Source organism: Zalophus californianus, chromosome 11 (assembly GCF_009762305.2).
Source record: "Zalophus californianus isolate mZalCal1 chromosome 11, mZalCal1.pri.v2, whole genome shotgun sequence".
NCBI classification, from domain to species: domain Eukaryota; kingdom Metazoa; phylum Chordata; class Mammalia; order Carnivora; family Otariidae; genus Zalophus; species Zalophus californianus.
In genome coordinates this window covers 108666239-108681957 of record NC_045605.1, presented here as the reverse complement: position 1 = coordinate 108681957, position 15719 = coordinate 108666239, and the positions used below count along the sequence as shown (strand labels likewise).

Below are 15719 nucleotides of genomic sequence, written 5' to 3'. Positions count from 1 at the left end.
ACAATCCTGAGATCAAGACCTGAGCTGAAATCAAGAGTTAGACACTCAACCAACTGAGCCACCCAGGTAACCCTGTGTGACACCTTCCTACTGTGTTGGATCTTTTATCAATTTGAAGTGAAATTCTTCTTTCTTTTTTAAGATTTTGTTTATTTATTTGAGAGAGAGAGCACAAGTGGGGGCAAAGGGCAGAGGGAGAGGGAGAAGCAGACTCCCCACTGAGCAGGGAGCCCGATGCAGGACTCGACCCCAGGACTCTGAGATCATGACCTGAGCTGATGGCAGATGCTTAACCAACTGAGCCACCCAGGCGCCCACGAAATGACACTCTTTATCCCACGTGTAATTTTTTAAAAACCAACTTTATTGGGGCGCCTGGGTGGCTCAGTCGTTGGGCATCTGCCTTTGGCTCGGGTCATGATCCCAGGGTCCTGGGACTGAGCCCCACATCGGGCTCCCTGCTCGGCGGGAAGCCTGCTTCTCTCTCTCCCACTCCCCCTGCTTGTGTTCCCTCTCTCGCTGTGTCTCTCTCTGTCAAATAAATAAATAAAATCTTTAAGAAAAAAACTTTATTGGGATATAATTTACATGCAACAAAATGCGTACATTTTAAGTGTTCAGTTCTACTTATACACACACACACTCATGTAACTAACATCACAATCCTTTAATTTTCGCCTTTCTTTACAGCAGAGCATTTGTTTTGTTTTTTCAGTTAAATGTATTGAGGCATAGTTTACATTCAGTAAAATTCACATTTTCATGAGTTGTAACAAATATATACAGTCGGGTGCCTGGGTGGCTCAGTTGGTTAAGCGACTGCCTTTGGCTCAGGTCATGATCCTGCAGTCCCGGGATCGAGTCCCGCATCGGGCTCCCGGCTCAGCGGGGAGTCTGCTTCTCCCTCTGACCCTCTTCCTTCTCGTGCTCTCTCTCTCTCTCTCTCTCATTCTCTCTCTCTCAAATAAATAAATAAAATCTTTAAAAAAAAACAAATGTATACAGTCGTGCAACCATCACTACAATCAAGATATAGAATATCTACATCACCCCCCAAAATTCCCTTATACTCCTTTGTAGTCAATCTAGAGTTGCCAGATTTAGCAAATTTAGCTGGGCAACCTGTACTTTATTTGGCAAGTCTAAGCCAATTCCTGTTCCCTCTCCCATCCCCTGGTGACTACTGATTTCTGTTTCTATGCTTTTTTCTTTTCATGAAGGTCATATAAATGGAATAATACTGTATGTCGTTGTCGGTTTGTAACCTTTCTGGGAGCTTCCCGTGTATAATCCGAAATTGGCCCCAAAATGCAGAGGGCAAGAAGAGACCAAAGAAAGAGAAAGGCCACTCCAGGTTGGTGGGTGGCAGTTTCAATAAGTGAAGGGAACTTACATACGAGGCTTGTCTTGACTGGCATCAATGTGAGTGAATCCCTGCACCAGCTGCCGAATCTTGGAAGTTTATAGAGAGAGGCCTTAACAAGTTTCAGTCCCATACACCACACAGGTGTTCTCAACACCACGTCAACCGTCTCAAGCCTACATCCTTGGAGCAGCCTCCGGGAGCAGGAAAGGCAAGCAGAACCCACATTCCAAGGACGGGGGAGAGGCCGAGTAGCCTCTGAGTGCCCGGGTCCAGCTCACAGGTCAACTGGAGGTCACATCCTCTCAATGACCTTCCTCAACAGTAGTTTCTTCTGTCTGGTTTCTCTTAGCATAATGCCTTTGAGATTCTTCAGTGTTGGTGACTGTTATCAGTAATTCTGCTTTCCATGGCTGAGTAGCAGTCCATTGTATAGATGTACAGAAATTTTAAATCCTCTCACCCACTGATTGTCATTTGAGTGTTTCCAGTTTTTGGCAATTGTGAATAAAGTTGCTGTAGACATTTTCATGCAGGTCTTTGTGGGTCCATATGTTTTCACTTCCTTTGGGTAAATACCTAGGAGATTGCCAAACTCAGTATTTCCGAACACTGTAAGTGACAGGTCAGGAACAGCAGCCCAATAAGGCGTACAGAATTATATTTCTATCCTCTTCATTATCCATCTTTATTCTACAAAGTCTCATAATTTTCATGTCCTTATTTTTCTGTTTACAGAGTAAAAAGGAACCTTCGATTAATAATGACAATGAAGGGTTGAGCATGAAGGGAAATATTGCCCTTGTTTTTTTCCCTAGGAGTGATGGTTCAGAATTTACTAAGTCGGTCTTCATGGAGACCTTGCTGAACAGAACTACCATGAGTAAAGATAAAACTGAGGCACAGAAAGTCTAAGCTTCTCACTCACTGTCACTCAGCCAATAAGTGGAGCTGGGGTTTGAAGCCAGGCAGGGTTACTCCAGAGCTCTTTGCATGTGAAATCTAGTATGGACTATAGTCAAATAATAATGTAGTTCAATGACTAAGAGCACTGGGCTCTGCTATATTTGCATAGAAAGCCCTGAGATGATCTGTACTCTGAGACAAAAGCTTTCTCTTAATGCATCCACTGCCATCAACAGCAGTGCACCAGCCCTGCTCTACTCTTCATAATACTCTGCAGAAGCAGCTATGCAGTTCCCAAAGATATGCTCAACACTAGGCTCCAGATGACTCCAATTCACTGAAAAGGTGCAAGGTTCCTCTACAAGAGAATGAGTTTCCCTGTATTCTGGACCATCTTGGCAACATAGTTCCACTGTTATCTGAAAACCATTTTCTAGTAACACCTTAGGCTGGGGGCTCACAAATATTTTCTGTAAAGGACCAGGTAGTAAATATTTCAGGTGTTGGGAGTCATATGGTTTTTGCTGCAATTATTCAACCCTGCCCTTGCAGGGCAAAAGCCTAGACAATATATAAAAGGTATAACCGTATCCCAATAAAACTTTATTTACAAAAGCAGACAGAGGGCCAGCAGACCCCTGCCCTAGACTATGAGCTCTTAGAGGAGGCTTGGGTCTTTATCTTTGTAGTTTCAGCCCCAGCAGTAAAAATTGTCCTGATTTTACCAAAGAGGAAAACAGTCACAGATGTTGATTTTTGAGGAAGACAGGCATAGAACTACCACTGGCTATTTGGGTGTATTTTCTCCTGAACAGAGATACTGCACTTCTTATGTTAGATCTGAGCGAGTTGGGAAAATCAAAGCAAACACAAAGCAAAAGGATCTTGTCTTCACAAACCCTCCCAACTGGCCTGGGTCTCGGCAAACTTGTTTTTTGCAGGCTAAGTTCTACACGACTTGAAACTATGAGGTTGAACTGGAGATGGCAGCTCTAAACTGCGTTTCAGGAGCTCCCAGAGCTCAGTGCAGGGAGGTGATCTCGTCTTTGCACACCGTCTGGTTTAGTTTCTTAGTCCAGGACCCCAAGACAGGTTACACAACGGACTGAAAATAAAGCCTTTTGTTTTTCCCACGAGATCATCCTTCACAGACAGGCTTTCTTTGGACTTGGGGGTCCTTAGTTTCACACAGAGTGGGATTCAGTCACACAACTAGGCATTTGCAAAGCCTACTTCTAAGTCAAGTCCTATACACTTTCCTTTATGCCGTTTGGCCGCATTGTCATCCCGCGTCTTACAATTACTAAACATTGAGTCTCAGCTTCTGCATCTGTAAAACAGGCACAGAGCCCCTATAGTGCTGTCGCAGAATTAAATCAACGAACTTGACAGGTAAATCACGGAACCCAGCGCGGGGCTTGGCACGTGGCACGCGTTCAAAGCACTGCAGCCACCACCCCCACGATTCCTTACTAACTGGACCGCCAGGGCTGGACCGTGTGAGGGAGGAGCGCGGCAGTGTGGGCCACCCCCAGGGCTCGGGCCCCTACTCGGGCCCCCCCAGCTCTCACAGCCCCGCAGCCGAAGCGGAGGACCACCACTTCCGCCGGACACCCGTCCGAAATAGCCGCTTCTGGCCGCTTCCGGCCACGAGCGCGACGGAGCCCGAGCCGCCCCGTACTGGGCGGAGCCTGAGGGGCAGCCACGCCCCTCGCTTCCGGCTCCCTTTCGGCTGCGCCTGACACCGCCGGGCTGCTCCCAGCTCCGGCCGGAGCTGCCCCGCCCTCCTGGGCCCGCCTCCGGTGACGTCAGTTCCGGGGCGGCCCGGGCGGGGCCTGAGCTAGGGCGGCTGCCTCGAGCAGTCTTGGCTTGGGTGCGCTGCTCCGCTGCCGGCCACGTCTCCACGCCGGGCCGCGGGCACTTCCCCGCCGTCCGACGGCCGCCCGGCCGCCGCAGGCCTGCTGCGCCCGGGTAAGGGGCCCGCGCCGCCGTCCGGGGAGCTGTTGTCACGGCTCCCTGAACCGGCTTGCGACCGAAAGAGGGAGGTGGGGGCAGGAGGAGGCTTGAATGGGGGCATGAGAGGCAGCGGGGGGAACCGAGACAAGATCAGACGGGGCGCAGGTGCAAGACGAGGAGGACAGGAGAGAGGAAGGGACGGTTGGGGGACCGAGAGGCTGGAGGGAGGAGGAGGGCTTCAGGCGGATCCCAAACCGGGGAAGAGGCCCGGCTCGTTCGAGTTTGGGAGCGAGGGGTGGGAGAGTCGGGACACTCCCATATGGGGAACTGAAAGGTTTTCCCGGGGCAAGGCTGGGCCCCAGACGTGCTGCCCTCCGAGAAAGAGTTGGCCTCGTGGGTGACCCAGGCCTTCCCCCCAGGCCCTCCACCTGGGAGGGGGTTGTGCCTTTCCGTCTGCCTGCCTCCCTCCCGGGTGTGAGAGCCCCGCGGCTGCTTACTGTTGTGCAGTTAACGATCAGGCTGACAGAGGAATCAGCACCCACATGGTTTGCCATAAGACATAAACATCATGCTTAGAAATCTGCCTATACCAACGTGCAGTTATTTTTACCCCCTAGAGGAAGCATCTCTAAAAATTTCAATGAAATCGGTGAGGAAAGTATTTAAAATACGAATTTTCCACCTATATACTGGACTTGCTTCATGGACAAGGGAAAGCCAGATTTGCACAGCACATTGCCGGCAAAAACTACCCTTTGATCAGCATTTAGCTGTGATATCAAAACTTACAGAAACCTGGAAGCAAGCAATGTAATTAAAACGATATCCGTTTCAGGTTCCCATCTGCCACGAAGACACATCCTTTAGACCACAGGGCAAGGTCTATATACGCAAAACCACAAACCTGTGTTCCTTGGGTTCTGCTGCCAAAGTTCAGCCAGGTGTTGTGTTGGGATTAGGTATCTGTGGTTTACCCTGTGTTTGTTTCCGCATTTCCTGCTCCTTGGTTTATAAAGCTTCTCCAGCTCGGAGTAGGGGCCCAGGCCATGTTGCTGCTGATTTAAATCTTACTAGAGTGATGGAATGTGGGGGTAACACTTATAATCCCTTACCAAGCCTAAGGATTACTTGTATTAGATCTTAGGAACCTGTCTAGGCCAGGAAAAGGAATCCAGCAATTTGGAATCTGATTCCATGTAACCTGCACACAGGACTCAGCATATAACAAACAGGTTCCTAAAAGAGTTTTTGAAAAAATCAAGCCAAGGCACAGCCAGGTGGCTCAGTCAAGCGTCTGCCTTCAGCTCAGGTTGTCATCTCAGGGTCCTGGGATTGAGCCCCATGTCGGGCTCCCTGCTCAGTGGAGAGCCTGCTTCTCCATCTCCCTCTGCAGCTCCTCCTGCTTGTGCTCTCTCTCTCTCTCTCTCAAATGAATAAATGAAATCTTTTAAAGAAAAAATCAAGCCAAGGTTGGAAACACAAAGAATTCAGAGACAGGAGGTATTAGAAGGCATCACGAGATCATGAACCAGAAAAGGATCAAGAAGTTGACACCTAGGGCCACAGTCTGGGGATGCCTTTCTGATGAAGGGTCAACTGGCTCAAGGGGTGCTGCCACTTCCCAGCAGAACTTGTGGGGAGCTGACCCTGAAAAAGAGGGACTCCCAGCACCAGCCTAACTCCTGTCTTCCCATTTGTGGGTCTTCCACTTAATAATAACTTAATTCTTTCTTGTTTATTCCCTTCTTGCCCCAGGGGGCTCTTTCCTTTCCACCTATTGTAGTCTGAGGCCTCGGTCTACCTAGTCTCCCTGCACCCTAATAATGAGAATAACTGGCTGGCCCCTTGCTTAAGGCTCACTAAAGCCTTTGCAAGACAAAATATTTTAAATCTTGTTAATGGTTTGTCCATTGTGAGTCAACTTAAAAAGATTAGTGCAGGTCCTCACACGTGAATCCTGACATTTAGAATATGCTTTTGGGAAGTGGAGGCAGGCCCATTCCAGAGGGGTGGAGTCATGGCCAAAGAGGGGAGTGCCGGGTCTGGGCTCTACAGCTGCCATTTTCCATCTCTGTGGGGGTGATCACTGGCCCCGCAGGCTGGGAGGGAATAAGCAGTGACGGTATCCAGTAGAAGTTTCTTGAGAAACTTGATGAGTTTCTCGACATAGTCTTAGAAAAATGCTCCATCTATGCGCTCACCTTTGTGTTTGTAAGTGTGTGTGCGCTTGCGCACACCTGTACCCATATGTGGTAGTGTGCGGGCTTGTGTGTGCGTGTGCATTGTGCGTGCGTGTGGCTGTGCGTGCTCTTGTGGGTGTTTGCATTAGAGAGTGGGCCCGTGGCGCTCCTCACGCTTCACCACCTCCTAATATCTGACCCTGTGGGAAGTGAGAGCTATTTCATGATCTCCCGAGTTTACATTAAATATTCATCAATGAGAGAATCACTTGTGCTGGTTACTATCTTTGCATTACAACTGTCCTTCTGGTTCCTCTAAAGTTTTGGTTGGCTCCTAGAAAAATGCAATTCCTGATGTGTAAATTATGGAGTTTCTGTAAATTATTAAAATCTACATGTGAAACTATATCCAGTGGTGTTACTCTGTGCCTTTCTGCCCCGTAGCTCAAAATACTTGAAGAAAATTGGACATTGGTTTCTTTCATGAGCCTTTCAGAAATGTTTTCCAAAAGCGATACATGCTTGGGCAAAAAGAGAAGATACACATATGTGTATATATATATATGAAGTAGAAAATGGAAATCACCAGTAAATTAATTCCCCAGGCATAACCCTCATTAATGCTGTGGTGTAAATCTCTCCAGACCCCTTAACAAATGTCTATTTAAATAAAAAGAGAGTCACGGTGCGTATGCTGTTGTATGACCTGCTTTTTTCATCTAATGATGCATGCGGCCCGTGTCAATAAATAGAAAGCTATGTATTTTTTTAAAAATTTATTTTTAAGCCATCTCTGCACCCAACGCGGGGCTCGAACTCGCAACCCGAGATCAAGAGTCACATGCTCCACTTGACGGAGCCAGCCAGTGTATTTCTGAACGGCTGCCATAGTATTTCGTATGTGGTTGGGACCATATCTTCTATAACCATTCCAGTTGTTTTGCTGTTATAAATAACGCTGCGATGAACATCTTTTTAGACCTTCATCTTTAAACATCCATCCACTTGATTCCTTTGAAGAAATTCCAGCAGTAGAAAGTGCTACATCGTAAGTCTTGACATTGAAAGTTCTAATACTTCTTCCCAGCACGATGATCTGTTTAAGGCTGCTATTTCAGTGCCTCCCTCCTCCCTGGGTTTTTTCCCCCTATGCTTTTCCTAAGGAATATTTACTCTTTTTTCAAACCGTAGATGCGTCTGTTCCCAGAGCGGGGCATCTGCCCATGTCCCACGTGTGCCACAAAGCATGCCATGGCCAGCAAGTGCTCCTCGAAGCTGCTCTCCCCTCCTGCAAAGCCAGACCTCAGCCAGCAAGCACACGGTGCCAAGCCTGCCGCTCTCCAGGAAGGACAACGGCCCAGCTCGAGAGCACACCCTGAGCAACTGCGTCTGGTGAGTGTCCGTGGCCCTGCCTGCAGGGCCACCTGCTCGGTGTCGGGACAGTGAGCCCAGAGAGGGCCCAAGCTTTGCCGCAGCCAGGAGGGGCCTGTTCCGTGGCGCTTCACCGTCAGAGGTCCTGCCTTCCCAGGTAGACCGGGAGGGTGGGGCCATGAGCAGGGATGGACAGGAGGGGCTGGGAGCATGTGGTCCTCTGTGGCCCTCTTCTGTTCTTGTGACAAACACTGGATACCACAAGAGGTTTTCTCTTGGCCTGGTGTTGAAATATCACAATGCTTGCCCCTCACTGATGCTGGGGGTGAAGGAGGAGCCTCGTGGCAGCAGCCTTCCCAGGAAGAGACAGACTAGAGGCTGTCACCAGATCACGAACGAGACAGTGCAGTCCGTGTCTGTTCTGCATGAGGAACTGAAAGGGAAGGAGGAAATCCATTGGGCAGAGTGAATCAGTTCCTCCGTCCCTTAGCTGGGTTATCCGCTCTGAAGTTCATTCCAGTGCTAGAGCAGGGTTGGCAAACTATGGCCCATGGGCCAAGTCCCACCTCCTGTCTGTTTTTGTAAATAAAGTTTTATTGGGACACCGCCACACCCATCATTTACAAATGGCCCACAAAATCTAAACCATTTGCTGTCTAGCTCTTTACAGAAAACGTTTGCTGATCCTGCCCTAGAGATTTGTGGTGAGGGGGGCAGCAGAAGTCCCTAAGGCCTGGGGTACATGCCAGAAGCTCTGGTCACGTTATCCCGCCCCAGCGGACCCCAGATCCGGGCAGGGAGCACGTTAGGCTCAGCAGTGGTAGCATTTTAAATACATTCTGTAGATGTGACTGGCCAAAGAATGAGCCATTTAAATACATTTATTTACCAAGAGCCCAACTGCATTGCCTCAGCTCGTGGGGTGTGTGGGTTCTTTGTTCCTGAAACCTTCCAGTCTCAGTCCTTTCTTCTTATGGTATTGGTTTGTTTCTTCTCTCCCCACCCTGCCCCCACTTGTTTCTGTCAGAACAAAAAATGCCTTTTATACTCCAGAAAACAGATGCAGGGGCGCCTGGGTGGCTCGGTGGGTTGGGCGTCTGCCTTCGGCTCGGGTCATGATCCTGGGGTCCTAGGATCAGGCCCCATGTGGGGCTCCCTGCTCGGTGGGGAGCCTGCTTCTCCCTCTCCCTCCGCCCCTCCCCCTGCTTGTGCTCTCTGACTCTCTCTCCCTCTGTCAAATAAATAAATAAAATCTTTAAAAAAAAGAAAGAAAGAAAGAAAGAAAACAGATGCAGATCGGTAGCTTCTGGGCTGAATCCTCTAGACCTCTAAGCTCCCAGGAGCCCTTACGGACAGTTTTGGATGGAAGGTGTGACTTGAAGCTAAAATAAAGCTAGGGACTCTTGCAAAGGGGTGAGAAGCATCAAGGAATGCACCAGCCTTCCAGAACGGTTTGTGCTCATGGGGCTTTCCAGTCATGGGGCCACTTTCCCACAGTTCCCTCTGATCACAGGAGATAGAAAACCACCGTGTGGCCACTCTCTACATGTCCCTTTCTGCCACGCAGGGGCTCCTTGGCGGAGCTCCCAGCAGGGCTGGTTGTGCTTGTTGGGGCAGACTGGTGGCTAAGCCTGGTGCTGGGTTGGAACCTGCAGGAATTCCACGTGCCAAGTGGGGCTGGGCCCATCGGGCAGAGGTAGCAGGGCCAGATTTTGAAGGCCACGTTGGCCATGTTAATGAGTTTGGGGGTTATCCCGGGATAGTATGGGGTCTGAGCAGTGGAAGCTGGGTCACCTTTGTGGGTTCCAGGGATCTTTCTGGAAGCTGTGGGGTGGCATGTGGATCAGGGCTGGGATGGGGATGCGTGAAAGTGATTGATATGTGACTCAGGGCTCATGGAAAGACAGTGAGCCTGCCCCAGTCACCAGGAGCCGGTCTAGTTGCAGGGCCAGGGAGGGTAGTGGGTATCCTCCATGCCAGGTGAGGAGCTGGTCAGGACATTTTCACTTAGCATGACTCGAGCGCTGCCTTCCATGACATTCTATGCAACTAAAGAACTTCATGGTGAGGACCAGCGGAAAGACCAAAGGCCTTGGGTGTCTTCAGGCAGGACTGATTTCAGAGGTGTCCTCAGGAGCCCCAGGCTCATTGCCTGCCCTCCACTCCCAGCAAGCCTGTGTTCTGTGTGCCCTGTGCCCGGATCAGTTGTTAAGTCATGGGACCAGTCATGACTGCGTGGGACTGTGTCGTTGTCTAGAGAGGACCTGGGCCCTGCAGGCAGCCATGCGGGACTCAGGACAGGAGCAGGGCATGAAGTGATGGCACACTTGAGGCCAGTGGGCCCCTCTGCTCCCCAGTGTACCCCTGCAGCGAGGGACCCCAGCCCGCCCGCACACTGGAGGGCCCCAGGGTGAGGGTGAGGAGACCTCTGTGTGCTCGGGAAGCCAGCTCTGGCAGGGCCCAGTCCTCCTCTTGGTGAGGCTCAGCTGTTGTGGCATTTCTGGACGTTTCTGCAGACAGCTGGGTGACCAGGTCCTCACAACTACTTCTGTCTCTCACAGTGGCACCCCGTGGTCCAGTCCTTCGGCCTCCTGTGACCTTGTCTTCTCCTACCTGCATTGCTACCCCTGCTTCCTCCTTGCTGGGCTTCTCTCATGCCTGCCCCTCATCTGTCCCTCCTGCCCAAGCACCTTCGTGCCTCAGCTCCCCTGCCAGTCTCTGGTCTAATCCCAGGTCACAGCACACTGTCCCTCAGCCTCTGGCCCTGCTGCTGTCATTTGCTGTGCCCTCCCACCCGCCTCCCCCATCCCTTCCCCACCAGGTGGATTCCATCCATCTTTCAGAACATGGGTCACCTGTTGCTTTCCCAGGAAGCCTTCCCTGGCCACACCCCTCCACCCACCAGAATTCAGTGCCTTCTCTGGGCCTCACAGCACCCTGTGCTCCCCCACCCACCTTTGGGGCCTCCACACAGAGGACCAGCCCCCAACTTACATATCAAGGCCTTCCCATGTGTCCTCCCTGCCTGCTTCCAGGCCCTGAGTCACACCTCTGCTCCATGCTTGCAACAGCTTGCAGTGACCTCTTTTCTGTGTCTCCTACTGGATGGCAGGCTCCCTGGAGGAAAGAGTTGTGTGGCTTTTATCTTTTTGTTCTACATGTACTGCCCGGCACATGAGCAGGCACTCAGGGAATATTGGATGGATGGATGGATGGGTGGATGGGTGGATGGGTGGGTGGGTGATGGATGGATGGGTGGGTGGGTGATGGGTGGGTGGATGGGTGGGTGGATGGATGGGTGGATGGATGGGTGGATGGATGGGTGGATGGGTGGATGGATGGGTGGATGGGTGGGTGGATGGATGGGTGGATGGGTGGGTGGGTGGATGGGTGGGTGGGTGGGTGATGGGTGGGTGGGTGGGTGATGGGTGGGTGGATGCTGGATGGATGTTGGATGGATGGATGGGTGGGTGATGGGTGGGTGATGGGTGGGTGGGTGGGTGGATGGATGGATGGATGGGTGGATGGATGGATGGGTGGATGGGTGGGTGGGTGGATGGGTGGGTGGATGGATGGATGGATGGATGGGTGGATGGGTGGGTGGGTGGATGGGTGGGTGGGTGGGTGGGTGGATGGGTGATGGGTGGGTGGGTGGATGGGTGATGGGTGGGTGGGTGGATGGATGATGGATGGGTGGGTGGATGGATGGGTGGATGGATGGATGGGTGGATGGGTGGATGGGTGGATGGATGATGGATGGGTGGGTGGGTGATGGGTGGGTGGGTGGGTGATGGGTGGGTGGATGCTGGATGGATGTTGGATGGATGGATGGGTGGGTGATGGGTGGGTGATGGATGGGTGGGTGGATGGGTGGGTGGATGGATGGATGGATGGATGGGTGGATGGGTGGGTGGGTGGATGGGTGGGTGATGGGTGGGTGGGTGATGGGTGGGTGATGGGTGGGTGGGTGGGTGACACGTGACGGATGGATAGATGAATGGGAGATAGCTGCCTGGCTATAGCTAAATGATGTCTCCCATGTGAAAGGTGTGGCCAGCTATTGTGGAGTGTACAGAAGTACATTGGGCCTGATATGTGACCTTGACCAATCTTGGTTATCAAAAGGCCTTGGCCTTGGGAGCATGGTCAGGTCTTGGCCCTTTCTCTCCTGCTCTTTGACATTAGGAACTCTAGGTAGGAAAGTGGGCCCTTGCAAAGGTTGAGACACATAGTGAAAGTGGGTCAAGGAGTCCTTTAAACCCATCACATGCAGACATGGGACAGATCACTAGATCACCATGGCTGAGACACATCACACTGTTCTGGGTGCCAGGCCCTGGTCAAAGCACTCAGCTCGATTTGCACCCTGGACCTTCCAGAACCCTCCACAGTAGGCACCGTGCCATGCCCCATGTCCCAGGTGAGGCTGTGCATTACTGACCAGACACCTTTCTTGACCACAGATCCTTCAGCCAAGCAGCAGGGAATCATTAGCAGCCTGAGGAGTGGCCAGCTGGGAGCCTCAGGGACCGCCCAGCCTTGCTCCTGGCTCACCCACAAGATGTGGACAGCCCTTGTGCTCGTTTGGATTTCCTCCTTGTCCTTATCTGAGAGCCTAGTGCCAATCAAGGATCCACGTAAGTGAGAAAGCTCTGTGACTGCTGGTCAGGCCGACAGTGATCCCAAAGCACCCTGAGGCCAAGGGACGCGTGCAGGCCTAGGCCAGCGAGTTGGGGGCCCCAGAGCCGCCCAGGTGCTGCGCTGGGGAGGGTTGTCAGGCCAGACTTTTCCAGGGCCAGCTTGGGTAGAAAGCCCCCAAGGGACTGGGCCTCTGAGTCCTGAGAGGGGCACTCGCTTGGCCCTGCAAAATTTCTTCTATAAACCTGATCTTCACTGGGGAATTCATCTGTTCACACATCAGATATTTCATTACACTCCTGCTCTGTGCCAAGCACTGTTCGTCTCCAGGAATTCCTGCCACAAATCCTTTCAGAAAGCCAAGAATTGTTTTATGGTGTGAATATCTGGGCAATGATTTATCTGGTTTCTAAAGCCGGGTGTGTGTTTGATGGGTTTTGTTGATGGTGAATCCCACCTCTAAGGTGAGACTTTCACTCTGTCTGATGTTTTGGGAATTGGATCAAAGAGTGAAGCTCTTGAGCCTTCAATGGGCTCAGGGTTCAGAAAACGAGGGAGTTTTTACATCAAAGTGCCAAGTGCCCCTCCGAGGGGTAGCAGGCTCCATGTGCTCAGGGGGAAGATAAGAGGGAAACGTGTTCACATATCACCTCCTTTGTTCTCACTGGGCTGAGGGGAAAGGCCACCCAGGCCAGGCCAATAGGCCAGAAATTAAGACACTCTCTGAATCATCTACCTGCACAGGATGGAAAGTGATGGTATCTTTTTCTCCCTTTTTTGACTTCAATGGCACTCAGTCCTCAACAAGACAAATAATCCGGACGGAAATGCATCTGTGATGACAGTTACGAGAGTCCTTAATGGAACGTCTGAAACAATGACCACGGTGACACCTTCTCCTGTCCCACTGGCCACAGGGAGCCCGGTGGCCAACGCCAGCTCTCCTGTGACCACAGCAGGGAGAACTCTCAGGACAGACGCAGGGACGGAAGGTGCCCCTGACCGAGTAGCCTCCAGGGCACCCCCGCCACCTGCCTCAGCGTCCTCGTGGCCGACCCCGTCCTCCACCACTGTCGGCGTCCCTCGCGTGCAGGTGCCGAGCGGCAGCCTGCTGCCGGGAACAGCAGCTCTGACGACAGCGGCCACCAGCACTCAGCCTGCCCCTGGGACTACAGCGAGTGCCCGCAGCCCTTCCCAGCACGGCCCCGGCAACTCCACAGCCAACCCCGCGCCGCCCTCGGGTCCCCAAGCACTTAACGTGTCCACACAGGCCCCCACCGTCCGGGCGTCAGCGGCTGTGGCTGGCACGGCAGGTGGGCCCACGCCCACCCTCTCCAGCACGGCCTCAGAGCCCACCCGCGCATCTGTGACTTCCATGGCTCCCGTGGCCACCATAGCAGTGACCAGCACTACGGCCCAGGCCCAGGAGCCGACTACCAGCACAGCGTCAGCACCTGCACCCCACACCAGCCCGACCCCCAAGGGGGAGGCCACATCCCCCGCAACCCGGCCGATCCCTGCTCCATCGACCTGGGGGACCGCGGGGCCGGGCACAACCCAGACCCCCGAGCAGGTGCAGCCTGAAACCTCTCCTGGTGCCGCGTCCACCACCCCAACGCCCGGGAGTCCCAGGGGCTCGAAGATGCCGACCACAGCCTTGTGCCCACTTAGCACCCAAGGCCAGTACCTGGTGGTCACCACCAAGCCCCTCCCCCCATCTCTGGTGAACAGAGGTTTCCTCCTGGCAGTGCTCTTGCTCGGGGTGACTCTTCTCATCATAGTTTTGGTTCTGTTAGTCCTGCAAGCCTATGAGAGCTACAGGAAGAAAGAGTACACGCAGGTGGACTATCTCATCAATGGGATGTACGCAGACTCCGAAATGTGAGGGGCCGAGGAGGCCAGCCCACCGCTCCTTCCATTTTGCCTCTGAGACCAAACCAAGTGCTTCCAGATCCTTTTGGTGCAATTAGGAGGTGTGCCGGACGCTTCAACACATTTACTTGCTGTCAGATTAATTCCTCGATCACTCAAGAGTTGCTGCTTTTTCATATTTATTTTTGTAAACAATCATGTCCATGGAATGGGCGGTGATCCCACTACAGCGGGGCTGGCAGGGCCCCAGTGTGGAGCCCGACCCGAATTAAAGCAATGACCGCCTTTCCATTCAGACCCGTGTCCCCCCATGAGTGTAGGCCGTGTCCTGTCCACCATCACACCAGGGGGTGCTTCCTGGGACGCGCGAGATGGGGTTCATGTTCATCGGCATTTACTGTAACACCAGGTTCTGGGGTCTTCTGTCCGCACCACTTTCTGGGGCCTCACTATTATGCCCGAACGTGCCCCACGCTCGGTGCGGGGTAGGGGACCCCAGGCTCTGGGCATCTCTGACACCCCCTGGAGATGGGGCCTTCCTGCAGGTGTCCCTTTTCTGAATTGTTTGGTGGTGCAAGCTTAGAGCCTGATTTGGGCACGAGAGAGCTGAGTCCAACACGTTGACCAGGTGAGCTTCCCAGTGTGGCCGGGTCAGCCTGGACCTGCCCGGACTGACTTCTCGGTGAACCTGCACAGTTCATGCCTCGTGGAAACCCAATCAGCCAGTGTGGCAGGACCATCCCTAACCCTTGCCCCGTGTCACCCTGGAACCCGGGGGCGCCCCAGGCCTAGGTGCACCCAGGGCTCTGTCTCCCTAGCAGGATGACGTCCCCGGGTTCCCAGGTTCCAGCCCTCAGAGCTGACATGAAGTGCCTGTCCCGCGCCAGCCGCTGTCCTTGTGCTTAACGCACGAACCCACTTAACCCCCACCTCGGCCCCGACACAGCAGCACTAGATCCCACCTTAAAGGTGGGGCCCCTGAGGAGGCACAGGACAGGGAGACGTGCTCTGGGGTCCAGGGGGAGCGAGGCCTTCGCTCTGCCCGCCTGCCCAAGGCAGTGAGAGCTGGTGGGCACCTCGGAAAGCTGTGTTCCCAGACCAAGTGTACTGGGAGCGAGGGTGGCATGTTCCAGAACTCTGCTTCTTCATCTGTGGAATGGGGAGACTAGAATCACCTAGAAATCCCGTAGGAGCCAAGGATGGAGAAATAGAGTGGGGAGCAGGGCGATCAGAGCGTCCCTGTGGTCCTCACCTGCCTGCCAGCTCTGCCCGGGCTTCTGCAGCCTGTCCTGTCCGTCTGTGGTCGGTCCAGCAGCCCCCTTTCCCCTCTGTGGCCGCTGCCCGTCTCGGAGCCACGCCGTGTGTCCTGACAGCTGGGCCTCAACCAGCCTGTGTCTCTTGTTTCTCCTTCCCCGGGGGACGTCGCCACACAC

At 53.0% G+C, this 15719-nt stretch overlaps 1 protein-coding gene across 2 annotated transcripts; it reads left to right on the top strand.

The window, feature by feature from the left end:
* The first annotated feature begins 4104 nt into the window (after nucleotides 1-4104).
* On the top strand, nucleotides 4105-14581 carry C11H11orf24 (chromosome 11 C11orf24 homolog). 2 transcript variants are annotated; one of them, XM_027581130.2, is made up of 4 exons: nucleotides 4105-4240; nucleotides 7597-7797; nucleotides 12240-12413; nucleotides 13212-14581. In XM_027581130.2, exons 3-4 carry the CDS (start codon nucleotides 12338-12340, stop codon nucleotides 14297-14299), a joined length of 1164 nt encoding a protein of 387 aa, XP_027436931.2. In that variant the 5' UTR covers nucleotides 4105-4240; nucleotides 7597-7797; nucleotides 12240-12337; the 3' UTR covers nucleotides 14300-14581. The 2 variants fall into 2 exon arrangements, with proteins under 2 accessions (XP_027436931.2, XP_027436932.2); XM_027581131.2 differs by lacking the exon at nucleotides 4105-4240 and adding an exon at nucleotides 7301-7453.
* Nucleotides 14582-15719: the final 1138 nt, after the last annotated feature.

Bases quoted from the DNA above. Each gene is read 5' to 3' on its own strand.
- C11H11orf24 (XM_027581130.2), top strand. From the start codon at position 12,338: ATGTGGACAGCCCTTGTGCTCGTTTGGATTTCCTCCTTGTCCTTATCT. The intron at 12,414-13,211 runs GTAAGTGAGAAA...AATGGCACTCAG, and splicing joins AGTGCCAATCAAGGATCCAC to TCCTCAACAAGACAAATAAT.